The sequence below is a fragment of the Diabrotica undecimpunctata genome, chromosome 7 (genome assembly GCF_040954645.1).
Source record: "Diabrotica undecimpunctata isolate CICGRU chromosome 7, icDiaUnde3, whole genome shotgun sequence".
NCBI lineage: Eukaryota > Metazoa > Arthropoda > Insecta > Coleoptera > Chrysomelidae > Diabrotica > Diabrotica undecimpunctata.
In genome coordinates, this window is record NC_092809.1 from 142799605 (window position 1) to 142821058 (window position 21454).

The 21454-nt window shown below is 31.3% G+C and overlaps 1 protein-coding gene across 1 annotated transcript in view; it reads right to left on the reverse strand.

The window, feature by feature from the left end:
- Positions 1-21235, reverse strand: part of LOC140445954 (beta-glucuronidase-like) — a 37274-nt gene extending 16039 nt beyond the window's left edge. The window contains exons 1-5 of the mRNA XM_072538411.1: positions 20991-21235; positions 16823-17014; positions 16541-16704; positions 14916-15049; positions 11991-12181 (exon numbers count right to left, since the gene is read on the reverse strand). Coding sequence (XP_072394512.1) covers positions 11991-12181; positions 14916-15049; positions 16541-16704; positions 16823-17014; positions 20991-21155 — 846 coding nt within the window. The 5' untranslated portion in view covers positions 21156-21235. The remainder of the gene's footprint in view (positions 1-11990; positions 12182-14915; positions 15050-16540; positions 16705-16822; positions 17015-20990) is intronic.
- Between the last annotated feature and the right edge of the window lie 219 nt (positions 21236-21454).

The following is a 21454-nucleotide window of genomic DNA, read 5'->3' on the forward strand; positions in this document are numbered from 1 at the left end:
TGTTAAATTAGGTAATTGAAATATTGTCAATTATAATAATGGATATTGTGTACATTCTCAACCCTTAAATAATCTTAAAAACCACCCCTTTTGATAAAAATAATTGTTAAAAATCGTTTAACAGGTTTAAACGCTTTTGTAGTGCATTTATATCATCTACAATGTAATTCTCTGTTTATATAAAATAATTTTGGTTGATTGCAACACTTCAACCCTTAAAAACTACCCTCTATGCCAAAATATATAAAAAAATCTTTTTAAACAACTTCAAAAGTTTTTAATGTACATTTATATTCAAAAATTCCTTTCTTATCAATAAAATATTTTTTGATTGGTTGCTTATTTTCAACCCTTAAAAACCATCTCTATGCTCACCAAACAAATTCCCCTTTGGTAAATGTCTAAATAAAAAAATTAAGTATACTCATGATGTTTTTATTATAAACATATATCTGTATATGTATGTATGTATGTATTATATACATAACATATATATATATATATATATATATATATATATATATATATATATATATATATATATATATATTATATGTATGTATTATATACATATTTGTGTGAGTGTTAGTGGGTCTGTTACCAGTTTTTTGAATATACTTGAATAAAGCATTTATATATACAGAAAATAAGTTGATGCTCCAAAATATAAATAACATGCTCCAAAATTTTTTTAGAATAACTCCGTTAATTTTTAAGCTACAGTGTCTATTAAAAAAATATTTTAAAGGTAATTTCAAAAGCTACAAGACTAAGTGGATTAAAATATGTTAAAATTCTTTCTTTTTAAATAGTAAAGGGCCAAAGTGCTAATTACAGGTGTGTCAGCCGCTGTATCTCAAACTTCAATTGGCTATATCTCTATTACTTTTTGAGCTACAACAAAAATAAAAAAATCTTAATTTGTGTTAAGAAAAAAACTACATTTTGCTATGGAACCATTGTTCACGTATCTTTTATAGTTTTAGATTTATTTTGAAAAAATGTAAATTTTTAGAAAATAAAAAAAAAGATTTTTTAATTTAAACATGAATTTCTCAAAAAATACGCATTTTACACAGGCTAAACTTTTAAAACTTATAAATAACACTAAAAATAAATGAATTTTAGAAGACATACGTTTAATTTCAATTCTGATCGAAATAGTGTTACTTATACTGCTCGTTTTTTTTTAAACTCTAGAGTACTTCAAATTCTTTCTTTCGTATTTCGCATTGTTTTAATCGAAAGGGCTTTTAATACAGCTCATTTTAAATGTTTTTTCTAGCTCTTTAAAAAGTTTTGTATTAGTTTTTATAAAAAAAGATGTCCATTTTCCGATATTTGATGTTAAATGCATCGAGTATAGTATCCCAAAAATAAAAAGTCATCTTCAAACAATTATAAATCGCTTAGTATTGTACTTATAAAACTTAATAAAAAAACAATCTCTTGGTTTTTTTATAAGCTTTATTTTTGTTCATTATAGATTTTTCAATTAAACGCTTTGTTTTTGAGTTATTCGTACAAAATCATTGGAAAACATGTTTTTTTTTGCGAAAAGTTTACTTTTTCAAGTGAGTATAACTCAAAAAGTATTGATTTAGTGAAAAAGATTTATATGACATTTTTTATTTAAAATTTGATTTTCTATCAATTTATGGAGTTATTTTGAGTGTTAAAAGTTCAACCCCTTAGATGGAGTGCCAACCACCCCAGGGGTAGAAGCACACATCGGCACCATATAACTTATGTTTTTTGGGTAATTTACTATCCACTGTAAAAATTTCAGATAAATCGGTGCAGTTATAAAAAATTTAAAGGGAAAATGCCACAGTAACTGGACTATATGCAGTTATGCATACTGTTACTAAAACTCATTATTCTTGCATTTTAAATGTTCATTTTAAATCTCTAAATATAAAAGTTCAAAAGTTTAAAGCTGACAATAAAGACAGGCATAAGAAATACTTTGCGGCTTATATTACTGTTTTGGGGTCTATACAATATTTAAACCTTAAATTTAAACTGAGAACATAATCAGTGCAGTAAAAACAATTAAAACGCACATCATAAAACGGTCCGAAGTTATCTTTAGGAAAGAGAAGAGTAAATCTAGTCTGCATCTATAAATCTATTTATTATTTGACACATTTTATCTATTTTTGGGCCTTTCACTGATCTTACGTTGTTGTGATTTATGTCGTGTATTTATTTGGCTGCAGCATTTTGTAGGACTGTCACTTTCTTCTTCTTCTTCATTCTTGTATGTAGGCCTTAAAGCCTGTTTCTTCTTCAATATTAGCCTCCTAAATTATTTAAATTATCGCACCATCTTTTTCTTGGTCTGCCAATATTTCTTCGTCCATTTGGTGACTTATCTCGTGTTATTCGTACTATCCTATCCTCTGCCATTCTACTAATTCGTTCCACTCCTGTTTCCGTTTTGTCACCCATCCATTTTGTCTTATAGTTTATTCGTCTTCCGGGTTTGGACCGTGTCATTTGTGAGTGACCCAAAAGTGGGTTCATCTCGACGTTTCGCTACAATTGTATGTAGCTTCTTCAGGAGAACAAAAAAGAAAACAAAAGACAGGAAGATGGGTAGTTAGCAACGGTTACTCAGTTACTCAACGCAACCAGAGGCGAATACTAACTACCAAGATGGCCATTTGGTCACAGTAACTCAACTACTTAACGCAGCCAGAGGTGAAAACCAAATGCCAGGACAGTGATTCACGTCCAACAGCTCAGAACACTAACGCGTCGAGAGGCGGGGAGTAAATCCGACGATTACTCCGCTACCGCTATATTTATAGACGCGGTGACCTGTCGTGTCGGGACGTACGTTACCTTCTTTGCGAAGAATTTTGCCAATCCTATCAGTGACACTTCGAATATACGGAAGAAAAGCCACAGGAGTATTACCCGAAGATTCTGAATTTGTCGTCCTAGGGTGTAAAGGGGGATGTAGATGTCGGTGTGTAATATTTTGAATTGTGGACTTGGAGTAACCGTTGGCGACAAGGGTTTTTTGCAGATGGCCAAGTTCTTCTCTAAGGTTGTCAGGTTCAGAAATCGAAATGGCCCGGTGGATGAGAGAGTTGATCACAGAATTCTTTTGGGCAGGATGATGGTGTGATGAAGCATGTAGGTAACGATTCGTGTGAGTCTTTTTTCTATAAACAGAGTGACCCAATCGGCCATTGGGCTTGGAGGTGACTAACACATCGAGAAAGGGAAGGAACCGATTATTTTCTACTTCCATTGTGAATTTTATACTCGGATGTTGAGAGTTAAGATGATCTAGGAAGGGAGAAAGGGTATGTTGACCATGGGGCCAGATGATAAATGTATCATCAACGTAGCGGAACCAGACTTTTGGTTTTAAGGGGTAAGATTCTAGGGCTAAAGACTCAAAGGCTTCCATGAAAATGTCAGCAATGACAGGGGAAAGGGAAGAACCCATTGGTGTTCCAGATATTTGTTTGTAGAAATTGCCTCTAAAAGAAAAATATGTTGAAAGGAGGCATTTTTCCGCAAGATCTGCCAAAACCAAAGACTTGTTATCATTGGTCAAGTGATCTCGCAGAACAACTAGAGAGTCATGTATGGGGATATTGGTAAATAGGGATGATACATCGAAACTGACGAGAATGTCTTGGGGATCGACCGTGAGGGAGGAGATTAAGGTAATGAAATGTGTAGAATTTCGGACACAAGAAGAGGTACGACCAGTATAGGTCTTAAACTGATTCGACAAGTACTTTGCGAGTTTGTAGGTAGGAGAGTTAATCGTAGTCACAATGGGACGAAGAGGTACGTTGTCTTTATGGATTTTGGGAAGACCGTAAATTCTGGGGCAGATGGAGTTTTTCGGAACTATGGACTTCTTAACATCATCGGAAAGATCGGATTGTTTGATGGCATGGGAAATTTCGCGTTCGACTCTAGAAGTGGGGTCTCGAGAAATTGTATTATAACAGGATGTATCCCTAAGTAAGTCGTTTACTTCTCTCCCTATCCAACAGACTTTTCCCTGATATTCGTCGGAGTATTTTCATCTCTGTTGTTTCCAGTAGTCGTCTCGGTTTAGATGTGTCAGGTCTTGTCTCCGCCGTGTATGTAGGTCTAATTGCTGCTTTATAGATTATTGTTTTTGTGTCTTGTCTTAGGTAATTACTATTTAAATGGGAATAAGCCACAATTAAAGGTTAAAGTACGCTTATTGACGTTTCAATTTCCACTTCTGAAATCGTTCTCAAAATACAAACATTAGTAAATTAAACAAATTTTGTTTATTTGTTTATACTTAGTGAAAAATTCTTGTCTTAGGTGTTTGTTTTTCCAGATTGTTTCATTAAGAGATCCCGCCGCTTTACTGGCTTTTAAGCTTTGTTGTCGTACTACTTCTTCAACATCTCCGTAGCTAGTTATATCTATTCCCAGATATCTAAACCTTGCTCCCGGCTTTATTATTTTCCCATCAATTGCGATTTTACATCATAGTGGGTATTTAGATGTTGTATTTCTTGGCTGTTGTATTAAAAATGTGTGGTAATCTTTGGAAATCGTCTTCTGTCTCGGCGATTAATGCGGCGTCGTCTGCATAACATAATATTTGGATTTCTTTATTTCTCATTCTGTAGCCATGTCCTATACGTACTGCTTGTATTATTTCGTCTAATATTATATTAGATTGGATTATGTGGTTGCCCTCACACACAGGACGCATTTCTCGTTGTTTGTTCTTTCCATCCTAGGGCACTGTTTAGTTCTATGGTCACCAATACATTTGACACATCGTGTTTTTAGATGGCAATGGTTCTTGTTGTGTCCATATCTTTGACAACTTGTATCGTATGTTTTTGTTATTGTCGTTTGACTTTAAATCAATGGAAAACATGGGCAGTGGGGTTCTATTTTTATAATGATTAACGTTTCATACATTTTCCACGTCATATCCTAGTTTTTTTAATTTTGTTTTTATGTCGTTGACTTGACTGAATAGTACTTTTTGTATGACAGCACTGAAGTCCCATTCTTCTTTTAGTTTCAATGTATAAAATTCTGTATTATTTTCTATTAATGCCTTTGTAATCACCGTGTAACTTCCTGAGTTATTTGGTTAAACTCTGACCTAATCTAAATTTCATACTTTCATTTCATTATTAATCTAAGTTTTGACACCTTTAATGAATATTGGTGGTGGTTTGGCTAGGTTACTTCCTTCTGCTTTCTGATCTATGGATGTATGACTGCTTTCTTTACCATTAATCTCCAACTCTTCGTTATTGCAGACGCAGATAACACGCTCCTTTATCCAAAATCATAATGACATTAATGACGAGAACAAAATCCTACTCAATATCGCACTAGATATATGAAAACTATGGAAGGAATACTGCGAGAATTACCTAATTTTGAGAAAAAACCTGACATAGTTAGAAGTGAAATTGAAATGGCATTAAAAAACATCAAGCTGCTAGTATAGATAATATAACTATCGAAATAATATAGTCTCTAGATGACATTGAAGTGTGTATATAATGCACCAAATTTGTCAAAAACTATGGAAAACTTAAGAAGAGTCGCTCAATTTATTTATCAATCTTGTGTGTTTGTAGCCATCTACAAATACAGCTACAGCATGTTTATACCGTATTTTATAAAATACAGTCGTGGTAAGACCAACGCTACGATATGGTTGCGAAACACGATCATGAACTTAACACATTGCAACAAAATAGGGATATGAGAAACTAAGATATCCCGATGAATTTATGGTGAAACAAAAACAGATTGGAGGATACAGACGCGAGAGAGACGCAAACTAATCAGTTTAAAATCTATACAAAGAACAAAGCAGAGAAATTAAAGAAAGTTTGATGGGATAGGCACAAACTTAACAGTTTAAAATGTTTACAAAGAAAGTTATTAGCAGAAAAAGTAACGGAAGTAGACCAACAAGAAAGTATTGGAAAGCCGCCAAGCAAGATATTAGGGACAGAAAATAAAAAAAAACCTTTGGTTTTTTGCATTACATTTGTTGTTATAACTACTGTTATGACTACTGTCATACTGCTCTAGGTCTATACGATAAATTGAATAAATTTATATACCTTTATTGATAAATAATAATAATGAAAATATTTTCTTTTTTGTTACAGTTTAGTACAGTACAATCGCATCATTCTATCGTATCGTTCAACCGCGTCATACAAAGTAACGTGTTAAGGTAGGAGTATATTTGTGGTGGAGCTGCAATATAGATTTTTTGTCCGATCAATTTATTGTTGCTTTCTTCTAGATTTTAAATAATAATTTTTAAATAATAATTTTTTTAAAATAAGCTCAATTCAACAAAACATATAGGAAATAAAAATATCTGCTTATATTATTAAGTTAGGAACTCCACATTTGAAAGTATCTGATTGTGATGCTACTATGCGATTGTTAAAATGAGATCACATACAGTTTTTGGGTCAATACGTTGACCAAATCTTGAAATTTTCGGATATCAAGATTTAGTTGTGCAAGGCTGATCCGAGTGCTTCCCAATAGCTGTCTTTACTAAGAATTTTAACATGAAGAAAGAAAAAAGGGAAGACGAAGAAGAGGAAGAGGAAACAAACAATGCAATACGAAAGAAGTCGACCAGTGAAATCAAAGCGAATTATACGAGGACTACCGAAATATAAATGTTACATTACAATATCCTATACATAGTTTCACGTTTTACCAAGTTGTTGGTTTTCGCCACCAGGTACTTTCAGTACTTAAGTTAGTACTAATAGTCCATCTTTCTATTTTCAAAATTCTAGTTTTTGACAGTTAAAGGGTTGACTTATAAGAACTGTTTTGTGATTGTGTGGATACATGTCAGAATGAGTTGGTCGCCGTCTAAAATGGACTTTCGGCGTGGTATCATAACGCGACGTGTATCGTGGATCGTGAATGGAGCTGTATATGGGAGCACAATTTACAAACAGCAGCAGAACAAAAAGTCAGGTAAGTTATTTATTACTGCATAGAATATTTATTAGTATGTATATTGCGGCATACAATCTGACGGTGGGACCCGAACCTCTAATTGAAGTACTCTTCAGTATTGAATAGTCTCGAAGAGCTTCTTCTGCGGAGGTTCCAGGACTACTGAGCTAGTTTGGAGGTATGAGACAGGCTAGGCTCCACATAGAGGGGCTATCCAAAAGTCTTACTGTCCAACTTCTCCTTGTAGACCGTAGAAGATGCTCTCTGGTGGTCAGTATGCTTACCTGCTACTGTAGACTTAGGCGGCATCTTTATTTGATTGGATTGGCGGATGACCCACGGTGCCGTCTTTATAATTAGGAGGAGGAAACCTTCTCACTTGCCGTTTGGAAGTGTCCGGCACTGGCCTATCAGAGGTAGCAGATCCTGGGTTTGGTATTATTGCAACCGAACTAAATGAGAAAGTTACCCTTAAAGAGACTTGTATCTTTCTGTGAGGCCACAAGGCTACTAAAAGAAACGTTAGGAACGGCCGGAATTGCTCAGATTTGGTGCTTCTGCTGATTATATCAGATATGGAAGTCCGAAGCAGCCTGAGCCCCAGAAACGCCGAAGACTAGGTCCTTATATGCCCAGTCCGTATGATAGAGGTTATACAATGGACCCGTCTTGGGAGGTCTAAATATCTGAAAGTCTCATAAATGGGTCCTGCCCCGATCTACCATAACCATAACCATAAACATGTATATTACATTATATATCACAAATATTTCTTTCTTCTTCTCTTCGTATCATGTACATTACTAAACGTTGACATACGTATATACGTCCATAAACGTATGGTAGTCATATTGGCTACCATAATTTTATCCATGCAGCTCTGAATAGTGACGACGAAGATTGATTTAATTACTCACGTATGTTAATAAGCCATGATGTTCTTCCTCGACCGGGACCCTCCTTTGGACATATTTTGCTCCGAATAATAGAATGGGTGGACTGGAAGAGAGAGAGGTTTTGATTAATTACAGTATTTCCATCTTCCTTCATCCAGCGTTAATGTTTTTGCTTTATATCTTCCCCCTTGTATTATTAATTAAAGTAGCTCATATTCCTCATGCCTCATTAGATGTCTGAAATATGGCGCTTTTTTAGTTGTATTATGTTTTCCAACTTATGTCAGGTGGTTATCATTCTTAGGATTACTGCATTCGTTAGTGTATTTCATTTTTTGATGTTATTTATATTGATTTCATTGTCATAATCTTGTCCTGCTTCTTGAATTATTTTTCTTATCTAGAGTCTTATAAGCTTCTTTTTCAGAAGCTTATGAGCTTTCAGCTTTTTTTCTTGTCTCAATAAAATTAAATTCCTTGTGTGCTTCTCATGAAAGTACTATGCAAAACATAACTGGGCAACACGATTTCATATAAGGATAAAATTAACCCTTAACTAGTCGATACGCGGTCAAAAGTGTCGCACGTATTACAAATTACTATAATTTCGACAAAAATTTACATTTGGCAAACACGGCCTTCACTAGCTTACTTATTCGATACGTTGGGTCACTTTTCACTCCTCAGTACTAAATCAGAGAAGCAGGGCGTGTGTTGATTTGGAGTTACAGCGTAAAGGTCATAAATTCTGCATGCATCTGGTCAGCTAAAAAGTTTTTATAGTTTTTATAAATCGTGTTATTGTGTTTTTTGTCACCTTAAGGTATGTATAAAAGCTAGTTTTTAAATATACTATTATACTTTTGTTCTATTCTTTAGTAACCTTTTGAGTATCCCTCTTTTTCTTTTACTGCGATCAGAAATTCCGGATCTGATTAGTTATCAAATTTTAAATTTATTTGCTTACTTTGCAGCAAATTACTATTACAATATTTTATGATTCTCTTTTTACTTTTATTGGACATCAAAGATTTATTTTTCAAAATTTTAAGCTACAGCAAACTTTTACATTTAATTTGTTGCACTTTATTTCTAGAATGGCTTCTATGAGAAGGAAAAAAGGAGACTTGAAGCCCTAATGGAAGAAGAAACGCTTGATATAGAATAAAATTTTAAAGGGACATACAAAGTCCTTCTTCTTCTTAACATGCCATACACCAAAGTGCGTAGGCGACTATCTCATTACTAGAATTTTGTTCTTAGCGGCGTGACACAGCTCGCCTGTATTGTGTATTCCTGTCCATTCTTTAATATTCCTTAACCAGGATAATTGTTTGCGGCCGGCTCCTCTCCTACCTTCGATCTTCCCTTGTAGGATTAACTGTGGTATTTCATATTTTGCTCCTCTCAATATGTGCCCAAGGTAACCAATCTTGCGTTTTTTAATTAATTTAAAGAGTTCTCTTTCCACGCCGGCTCTCTTAAGGACGTCATCGTTTCGAACTCTATCCACCCAAGGTATGCGCATCATTCTTCTTAATGACCACATTTCAAATGCTTCAAGTTTGTTGATAGATGTTTTTTTCAAAGTCCACGTTTCCATGCCATAAAGAAGTCCATCATATAAAGTCCATCATCTGAATAAAGAAGATATATGGCAAACTAATGGCGAAGGTATCGAAATATTTAAACTAGGTATTTTTTCTTGTCAGTTTCTTCTAACCTTATCATCAAATCTAATTCATCTAAGATGAATTAGATTTGATGATAAGGTCGATCATAAAGAACGTAGGAGACTGGATAATATGGTCGCCATCTGTATATTTTTTATAAATTCGTAGGAAAGTGTAAATCGGGATATAACCTTTCGAAATTTGTAACATGCGATGAAATGCTTCCTAGTTTTTTAGGAAATTGCCCCTTAGATACAATGTGTAAACCAAAGTAAACCCTCGATGCATGAGCACAAAATTTTTAGTTTTTGTGATGCCAAAATATCATGTGGGTCGTCCATAGGATGGCCCATTTACTGTAGACAATTCCCCAAACGAAGTTATCAAAAGAATATATATAGTATAAAGTAAAGCCAATAAAGTATTCTGGGCGCAACATAACTCTAGATAACTGGTTAGTTAGTATTCCTCTAGTTGATATTTAAAAAAAAACGGGTGTGGCAGTCCAGTGGGACTGCCACACCAGTGGTGGAAGTTACACTTCTATACACGCATTCGCCGTTACAAATTTATTTGGGAGTCAATCTGCACAATCATTTTATATGTAATTCTATAGGTAAGACATAGCAAAAAGAGAAACAGAATTAATAACAACTTACTAACAATGAAGGACTCAATCAATATTTTGAAAATGTATATTTTTATTTTCATATATGTATGAAAGGAGTTGAATGTAAAAATTTTTTTACACATACTCTGCAGTAAAATTCATTGTTTATTTTGTTATTAATATAATATATTAATATAATAATACAATACAAATTAAACTGCAATTTTCATAAGTATTTAAAAATGACAATAATATACATAAAAAAACACACTACAATACAGTGCAACATAATTCCATATAATAATACAATACAAATTAAAATTCAATATCCATAAGTATTTAAAAATGACAATATTGTAATAATATTAATAAAAAAGTCCTCCCCGACTGGGAATCGAACCCCGGTCTCCCGCGTGACAGGCGGGGATACTGACTACTATACTACCGAGGACATGACACAAAGATATTTCAAAATTGACAGTTCTGGATCATTCAGTGATTTATTGAGATTATTATTTTGAAATACAAAAGACTAATATAATTATGAACATTTAATAAATAATACCAAACATATCACATAAATAATAATATTAATAAATATTTTATTATATGTATAATATTATAGGTATATATATCTTTATATATATATATATATATATATATATATATATATATATATATATAATATTAAATTATATATACAAAAGGAACATTTTTATATTCGATAGAGGAAGAGAGAGAAAATATATCTTCTGTCTCTCTCTTACTCATTATCTTACATATGTAATGGTTTCACAGATTCACTCCCATACAAATTTCCAACGTGGAGCGCGCGTATAGAAGTATAACTTCAAAAAGAATTTGAATTGACTGCTGTGGGTCCATAAAAAAGAACAAAAGGGAACTGTCCCTGAATAACTTCAAAGATCTGGTCCTCTAAAATCAAGTATGTTCGCTTTTAGATTTAGTATCGTATATCCCCAAAAAGAAGAAAGTTGTATTGCTTGTTTGAAGTCTGGATGATGACGACGCTATAGATAAAGACACAGTTGAACATTATAAATCAAAAATTTTGACGTTTTATTACAACAAAAGGCGGGGTTGACGTCGTTGATGTTTCGCGGAAAACCAGACGTTGGCCAATAGTAATTTTTAACACGATACAAAATATCGCAGGCATTAATTCGCTAGTGATTCATATAATTAACAACCCCGCTGAAAACAAAATGCTTATAAGAAAATTTTCGAAACTTTTTGGATTTTCTCCTATGAATCAACATCTTCGAGTCCGAGCAACAGTAGAAAATGTAAACAGAGATCTGAAATTACGTATTAAGGCTATATGTTATATTTCTAACACAGACGAGAATCTAACGAATGGAAGAGTACATGGTAGATGCTACTTTCGTGACCTTAAAAAGAATCGGAAAACTACTCTTTCTTGCTGTAGATGTCAGAAGTTTTTGTGTAAGAGCGTACACGTTCAGTATGCGAAAAGTACCAAACTGAACTTATATCGGAGTAACTAAAAGTTTTCTTTTTTTTATCGGAGTAGACAATAGTTTTATTAGTGATCTGTCCAGTGTTCATAACATTAGTTTACTTTTTATATTATTTTGTAACATGTTACTATACTTATTAAATCTTAATAAAATAGTATTTTACTTAAACTGGTTCCAAATACTTTTAACGCAAGCTAAGAAGTAAACGACGAAGCGCTCGTTTTGGCCGCGCGCGACTACTAGTTTTCAAAAATTATTAGCGACCACTAAGGGGTGAAAGACAATGTTGATGTAAAAATTTTTAACACTTCATACTTACCTTAAAAGTATATAAATATCCGGGATCATCGTGCATTAAGTATGGCCACCAAAAGTGTGCATTTTCAATTTCAAGTACTCCATTATCCGTGTTACTTTCAGCAACTACTTCGTTATTCGCATCCAAGATACTTATCTTATAAGAGATGTCAGTTTCGTCTCCTTTAAGGGTAGTCTTATAGGAAACTAGCCCTAAAAACATAAATTGTATAGATCTATAATAAGTAATTAGATGGAAATACTCCACATATTTCATATTAGAATATTGTGAAAACTAATAAAATAATGTTATGAAAATTCAATAATTTTCTTCTTGAAATATTCTTTCTTGATGACTGACATCGATTTCGCAAGAAAATCAAGCTTTCTTAAGTCTTTAATTTATATTTCACTCGAATTATTTCTGTGGTAACGTTATCTTTGATGAAGTGGTCACAAATATCTATATATTTGCTTCATTTGTTATGTTCGAAACTTAGCATCAGACGACTAGCAGTTTTGTTGTCTATTAGAATGGTTGTTTGGCCCATTGGTACTTTTCCGATCGGTTCTATCACTTCCCCAATCTAATTAAATCTTGATAACCGTTTAAATCTTAATAACCGTCGAAATTGTACTTATTTTTCTGTTTATAGTAATTCAGTACCAAAGTTTCAAAATATCTCAATATCATTTTTGTTGCACTCCAAATCAAATAGGTTTATCTTAACTATCGTACAAACAGTCTGCCTGTCACCTCAACTACATCCAGATGGTTTAGTGCTTGCACATGTACCATAAACAAATTTTTTGCAAATGTGATTTTTGTAAAGTCTCTTAATGTGCTATAATTTAGATGTTTTTTTTTTGAAAATTTTAAGTTTTTTTAAGTTTTAAGTAAAAAATTTTTGTATTTTTTACCCAGGGGATCCCTCTTTAGTAGTGGTACTTTTTAAATTTTTGACCATAGCTTTGAAGATGACTTTGTGAGCCGAAATCGCTCAGCTAAGAACTAAATATTTTACACACTTTTAAAATACTTTTTTTCCATTCATTCATTTGTCATAAGTGTGTACAAAAATATATCAGTATTTGCTGGTTACACCCCTACAGTCCCATTGCTGGTTATAACCTTAGGAACGAAAAACAGAATGAGTTTATAAGAGAATAATGCGGTGTCCTGGATGTCTGATGGGCTAGATAGAGACTTAAATAGAGGTTTAGATTAAGTAACCCGACAGTGATCTATATTCTGAGGATATATTGTAAATAGTTGTTAATAAAAGATTATAAATGTGGGTATTCTACCTCTTTTCCTTCACTTAATTTAGGTATTTAATGTTTTCATAATCTTGATAATTAAAAAAAGTTTAAATGGAGATAAATAAATGGTGATCGGTAAAAACTATAATACAAAACTCAAGCTTCACAAATAAATGAATTGCCAAACTAGAATAACTCTAGTTTTTTTACGTAAATTGATTTTATAAAAAGGCTTTACGCAAAAGTTCAGTGATTCTCCAAAAGTGACTTTTTTTCACTTTGTTATGAAAGTTGTACCTACAATAGATAGCGTCTAGGATTTGCTAATCGCTTTTGTCTCGTTGAGCTTGTCATAGGCTTAGAAAAGTTGCGAATTGTGGAGATATTAAACAAAAACAATTCCTATATAACCAATCGCCGCATGATCTTACGCTCGCGCCTTTACAGCATACGTACGACCTCATATATTGATTTTAGCAAAACCATTTCTGTTTATGTACATTCATGTCGTAAATTACAAATAAAGGGCATAATTCAATTATTTTGATTCTCCCCCTTTCTCTATTTTCCCTTATTTCGAAAAATATCGACCGCACGAAAAACTTTGTAAAAAAGAAATTGTAAGAAATCGAATTTCCAACAATTTTAGTTTATATCATTTTTGCCAAAAGTTGAAAATAGCGGAGATATTAAGCGAAAACGGTTCTCCAGTAGCGATTTTAAATTTACACTCCTATTGGCCGCATTATTGCAAGGTTAGGCCTTTTTTCGTATCTAACCCGACTTGCCTATAAATGAAATTCAAAGATACCCACCTAACTGAGGAGTGTGTTTCTTAATTCCAACTCCGCATCAAGTAATCTGATTTTAACGAATTCTGCAGTTATATCTATTTATTGATATTATTTTAATAGCTGTGATGATATTATAATATTTGTTTGTCATTTTTAAAAGTCCATTGTATACGTTATTTTTCGAAACTGATGCTTCTAATTCTTTGGCCATATATTCAAATTTAATGAAATGCACATTCAAACTACCTTACCTTTGAATTTCAGGAATGACATTTTTTTAAATAAAGTTTTGAAAAAAAAAATTTTTCTTTCGCAAACTTTCTTTTGAAGTGTTTGCATTTTTTTTGTACACTGAATCTTTCTCTGTTAGGCATTCAATTATAATTATTCAGCTTTTTCTGTTATTCCATTTTCTATAAGGTATTTTACTCCTCTTTCTTTAAATAGGACTAGAACTCTGAATGTCCAATTCGAACAATTTTCATTTGATAGCAGCGGCAAATTCTTAGGGATTGTAATTATTTAAAGAGAGTTTCTTAAATTATTTCTTCTGAATGGTACTTTGAAACAATTTTACTTTAAATATGTGGCTCTGGAGCTCAGAAAAACTTTTAAAATTGAATCGAAATATTTCTCTAAATAACTCTTATGACGTTTATTTTATCACAAAATATACTCTTACATATTAAAAAATATAGAGAAGTAAACAATGATGGTTTGGTCAATTTCATCAGTTTTGGTAAAATAAAAGAATATCAATCATGTAAAATCATAAATACAACAGTTAGTTTTCTCTAACAACATCAATGATCAGGCGAAATATTCTGAAATATTTATACTAGATTTAAACATTATAAATGGTCTCACGTCTACTTAAGAAATCAACTAACCTTTATCTCCATCTACGGTAGTAATAAGACTAATGTCATCTATATAGGTTTGTGAAGTCGTATACAAGACTACTGGTCTATCAATTCCTCCATAGTTAAAAAAATCGAAGGTGTATTTGAGTTTCTTCTCTCCGCTAAAATTTAATGTATTATTTAACATAAAAATCTAGACAACAATCCTTTAATTATATTATAAACAATTACTCAAATATTTTTGGTCAAAGTAAAATGGACAATGTTTACACCAATGCAGAATGGAACAGTCTTTATACTTTGGTTTTAGTACAAGAAAACATTCACGAAATTAAAAGGACTCGCTGATTTGTATATTTAAAAGTAATTAATATGTGTTACTGTGTGTGTTTTACACGTACGTAGCTAGAGGATCAGTCAAGGTTGAAAATAAGGCTTTATTCGATTGAAAATTGCAACGAAAAGTTTTTCCGCTTCTTATTTACGTATTTACTTTTCCAACACCTTCCTCCCCAACTTGTCTTTTAGAAATCTGTCTCACAATCCGACTAGAAGGACCAAGTTATGTATGAAATTGTATGCCTTTTATCATGGTCAACCAGCCGTGCTTGTCCACTGCGAACATATGCTTTTTCTAACTTCTTCTAAATATTCCTTTCTTGAGCACGGTTTATCCAGTTGGTTATCTTCTTTAGATCGTCGTTCCATCTGGTTGGTGGTCTACCTCTACTTTTTTGTCTTCTCTGGGCCTCCATTTTATTAGTCTTCTAGTCCAACGGTTGTTGGTCATTCGGACTATGTAACCTATCCAACTCCATTTAGACTGTGTGATACGTTGAAAATTTCAACTATTTTCGTCCTTTGCCTTATGTGTGTGTTAGGTATTCTGTCTTTTCTGGCGACTCTCGACATTTCTCTCTGCATTGATCTCTATGCCAATTTCAATTTCGTTATTGAACATTCTGTCAAGGTTAATGTTTCGACGTCTTGTTTTCGGCATATGTGATCACAGGTAAAATACATTGCTTGTACACTCTCCTTTTCAAAGAAATAGGAATGTTCAACCAAAATACGTCTCTCAGCCTCCCAAAATCCATCAAGCCCAGATCTATACGGCGATATAGAATATATCTCGCAAGTTTGATTGGCTTACCAAGTCTCATTTCATAGTCCAAGAATATTTAGAGACTTTTTGTCTATTTTTTTACATTTTCTACATCCATCCGTAATATTTTACTCGCTGTTGGTCAAGAATTTTGTTTTTTTTAAATTGATATACAGGCAAATGTTAGTCGCTGCTTTCCCATTATACAATGCCTTTTATGTATACATATTACTATATTTTTCCAGTGCTTCTGTATGAAGTGGAAGCGAGGACCCTAAATGAGGCGATGCTTAAACTGAACCAAACAACACAACTGGTCAATATAATTAAGGGACGCAAGCTGGAATACTTCGGTCACATTATGAGACACCCTGAAAATTTCAACTTTTAATTCAGATCATACAGGGAAAGATCCAAGGTAAACGTGGTCCTGGTAGAAGTAGAACGACTGCATCATTATTTAGAGCTGCTGTTAATAAAGTCACGATAGCGAATGTGGTAGCCAAGATAGTAGAACTAATATATAAATAAATTTTAAAATTCTTACCCAGGTAGAGTTGCAGTATATCCCTGTGGTACAGTAGTGCTCGTCAGTGTCGTATCTACTATCACTTTAATAACATTTTCGGCGTTATTTAAGAGAGAAGTGATTTCTCCCGTGAATGGCAAATGTCCAATTTTATGAGTTAAGGCCAACTTATCGTTGATATACTAAAAAGGGATATTTTTAAGTAGTCAGGCAACTGTAGATTTTTTAAAAAATCTCTTTATTTAGTCACAAAAACGATACAGTCTACATAGTGATTGATTAAAACTATAAAACACTTACCACTTCCGCCGAGTAACAAACTGAACCAAACCTCAACCATATTCTTTTTTCGCCTTGCCAACCGCTCGGAACGCGAAATGATCTCTCATAACGAACTGGACCTAAATGATCCCTGGCGTCTAAAGTTGTGGGAATATCATTGAAGCTGGAGGGCACGGGCATTAAGTGAAGGTCTTTATCATTGGTGTTACCCTAATTAAAAATAACTATATATAAATTATTAAACTTACACATATCATAATAATAATAATCGCAATATATAAGGGGCATAGGAAAAAAGAATTCAAAAAGGAAAAGAGCTGTTAACCATAATAAAAACAGTCAAAATCGAATACCTCGGTCACATAATGAGGAACAGCGAAAAATATGGGTTGCGGCAATTAATTCTACAAGGAAAAGTAGAAGGTATAAGTGAAGGATATGCACTTCAAGAAGAAGATATAAGTGGCAACCCTCTCGTAGTTGGATAGTTCAATCACTACTATACTCTGTCAAGAAAATAGAGAGGGTGATTCATTGTTAAGAACCGATTTTAAAACTGCAAACTGTTGGGAAATTATTTAATTCCAGCGAGGTGGTTGTTTCATTATTTTTTAGAATTGAATTATTTTATTAGAAATTAACTATCGTTATGTCTCTGTTTGTGTCCTTGTCGTTCTGTGAATTTTGTAATTTCCCGATCTTGCCCTACTTTTATGGGAATATAGGTACTTGACTTTCTACAATTAAAGCTTTTACTGGAATCAATTACTTAAATCCGCATAATTATATCATTGAAAAATGATTCATGTTATATAAAAACTGTTATCGACAAGGAAATATGTGCTGCGACGACGAAGATCGTATTACCATCAAATTCATACTTGTCATTATCTTACATTTTTGTTGATTATTAAAAATTAAATGGTCTGGATAATATTTGTTCAGACCGTGATACCTTCAAGCATTTCTTCATCAAAAAAAAAAAAAAAAAAAGAAGCCAGCAATCTAAAAGAGTCTTGTCGCGTTTAGCATATGATGTGGATCCTGGTAAGTTTGAAATTATGTTCTCTGTCCTCGTTTTAACAGCTTTATTACTATGGTGTTTTCTCCATTTTGTTTTGGAATCCCTACCTAAATAATAATCTTCTTATAGATATTTTTTATCTTCTTTTCGCTTATTTTCAGATTCCAATACTTTAGTTCCTCAATTTCTTTATTCCACCATCAGACTGATTACTTATGTGATCAATTTCTTTTCATCGTCGGAATCCATAATTTCGTACTCATCATCTTCGAGTTCCTGCCAAAGTGCTAATCGTTTGGCTTGTTCTTTTTCGTAATTTGTTCTAGAGAAAAAAGTTTATATGTACAACAAATACCGCCACGAATTAAAATTGTCTTAGTTACCTTGCGAATTAAAATAGTGTCTTCGTCACCCAGGCGGGGTCTAATCGGATTGCAGAACACTGTACTGACTTTGACGATCAACTTACAACTGAAATTGGTTCAGAATACCCAACGTGACCCAACGGCAACATGTTTTAGGAAGCTATAGGCAACCAATAAAACATCCGTGTATTAACCATAGAATTATGCTAGTTCTAAGTGTGTTGGGGGTACCATTAGACCTCATCTGTGTGACGCCGCGCCGGGTTTAATAAACATTATGTATAATGTTATATATAATGTTAACTGTGTATAACTGACCCTGCGAACTTCATACTGCAGTATACGAAATTAAAATAAAATAAAATAAAATAAAATAAAATAAAATAAAATAAAATAAAATAAAATAAAATAAAATAAAATAAAATAAAATAAAATAAAATAAAATAAAATAAAATAAAATAAAATAAAATAAAATAAAATAAAATAAAATAAAATAAAATAAAATAAAATAAAATAAAATAAAATAAAATAAAATAAAATAAAATAAAATAAAATAAAATAAAATAAAATAAAATAATTAAAATAAAATAAAATAAAATAAAATAAAATAAAATAAAATAAAATAAAATAAAATAAAATAAAATAAAATAAAATAAAATAAAATAAAATAAAATAAAATAAAATAAAATAAAATAAAATAAAATAAAATAAAATAAAATAAAATAAAATAAAATAAAATAAAATAAAATAAAATAAAATAAAATAAAATAAAATAAAATAAAATAAAATAAAATAAAATAAAATAAAATAAAATAAAATAAAATAAAATAAAATAAAATAAAATAAAATAAAATAAAATAAAATAAAATAAAATAAAATAAAATAAAATAAAATAAAATAAAATAAAATAAAATAAAATAAAATAAAATAAAATAAAATAAAATAAAATAAAATAAAATAAAATAAAATAAAATAAAATAAAATAAAATAAAATAAAATAAAATAAAATAAAATAAAATAAAATAAAATAAAATAAAATAAAATAAAATAAAATAAAATAAAATAAAATAAAATAAAATAAAATAAAATAAAATAAAATAAAATAAAATAAAATAAAATAAAATAAAATAAAATAAAATAAAATAAAATAAAATAAAATAAAATAAAATAAAATAAAATAAAAAAATAAAATAAAATAAAATAGAGTAAAATAGAATAAAATAGAATAAAATAGAATAAAAAAAATAAAAAAAATAAAAAAAATAAAAAAATAAAAAAAGTTTATCAAATAAAAATAAAATTAAAACCAAAAAAAATATAAACTAGATTGGAACAAAATGGAGTAAGGTAAAATCAAATATAATCAAATGAAATAAAATAGAATAAAATACAATAAAATAGAATAAACTGGACTAAAATGGAATAAAATGAAATAAAATGGAACAACAGAATAAAATGGAATAAAACGGAATAAAATGGAAAAAATTTAAAAAAATATAATAAGATAAAATAGAATACAATAAAATAAAATCAAATCTTAAATTTTACGAATATTAATATACCCGCAGTTTGATAATTCAAGTGTTTGGTCTGTCTTTTATTTAATTTTTTTTATTTTAGTTTATTATCAAATTATCAAAACAGTTTTTTTATGTAGCTTAATATATCTTTCAAAGAAAATTTATGAAAGAGAATTTATTTCAACATTAATATTTAATAATGAATAGATATTGTGACTGTATGAAAGAAAGAACAATCGTTCAACACTGAAACATTTGCCGAAATAGTTTGTACACATTTTCTACAATTAAATCAACAACAAATTGCGTACGATACTTTGATGTAAGCTGTGAACATTGGATCTGGTGAAATTTAATTCCTTAATGCTCCGGGATTTACCGAAAAGGCATTACCATTTTTATTGTTATTGGCAAGGATTTTGCCTTGTATTTGTATGTTTTATTAAACATACAAATCAATGAAACACCAGTTTTCAAAATCGCTAACAATATCGGAATGGCGAAGATTTTACAGGTATACAAATTAATCGTTAGGACGAATGTATATTGGCCTACATGAAGTCATTACAGGCACTGGACAGAACTTTGAAAGATATTCGGGACAATCAAAACTATTTTTGGTGGAGACATGATTCTGTTGTCAAACTGTTCCTTATTTAATTATTATTCCCCAATTAACTGCTGCGGAGGAACTAAACGCATGCCTAACATCATCCAATTTGTGGCGGCATGTAAAGACGCTCAAATTGATAAATAACATGCGAGTGTTTTTGCAACAAGATCGAAGTGAAATTGTGTTTTCGAAGCAGTTGTTAGATATTGAAAATGTTAAAGTCGCTATTGGCATCTCGACCGGATTTCATTACCCAGAGATTTCTGTTACTTATGGTACTATAAGTATTCCTATCTTCTCTTTTCTCTTCAGGGATGCTAGGGATAAATAGCTGTTAACATTAGATTGTATTTCTCTGAGCTTTGTTTGTTTGGTGATCCAAAGTTCCTGCTACTTGCCTTGGATATTTCTTTTGAATTTGATTTGATACAGTATTAGGACAATACCGAATATCCAACGAATGTAGCGTGTTTTCAGGAGAACTCTTTGGTATTTCAAAAGCTCTCGAGTACCTTTTTGACAAACTACATTTCGAAACTAAACGAAAGAGGAGCTTATTGAACTTTGTCACATTATTTCATTCTAAGGCGGTAGGAAGTTCGCCGAGTCAGCTAGTTATGAATAAAAGATCAAAAAGAAAATAGATTCAGTGAAATATACTTACTGACAAACCAGTTTTCTCGTTAAAACTGCCGTTGATGTTTAAAGAAAAGTGCCATAACCCATCTAATGATACCAGTTCTCTTGTTTCGGTAATACGAGGATACAAAATCCCACCGTGCACATAGTGCAGGGAAATTACAAGTACTAACAAAAATATCAGCCTCATACTATCGAATATTGAACAAAAACTACAAATTTTTAAACATTTCAGCGTTATATTTATTTATATACGATTATATATGTCTCTTTTATCAATATCTGACAAATACATTAAGTTATTAAATAGTATTTTGATACCAAAATATTTTAAATGACTTTTTTACTAAACCAACGATATCAGCTATTTTGATCAAAAATATCTAGCACACTTTCTTTATCGGCATTGTCAAAATTTACATCAACATTAAAAGGCTTTCTAAATACCTAGATAAAATTATGTACTTTGTTTTTAAAATTTTTTGAAAA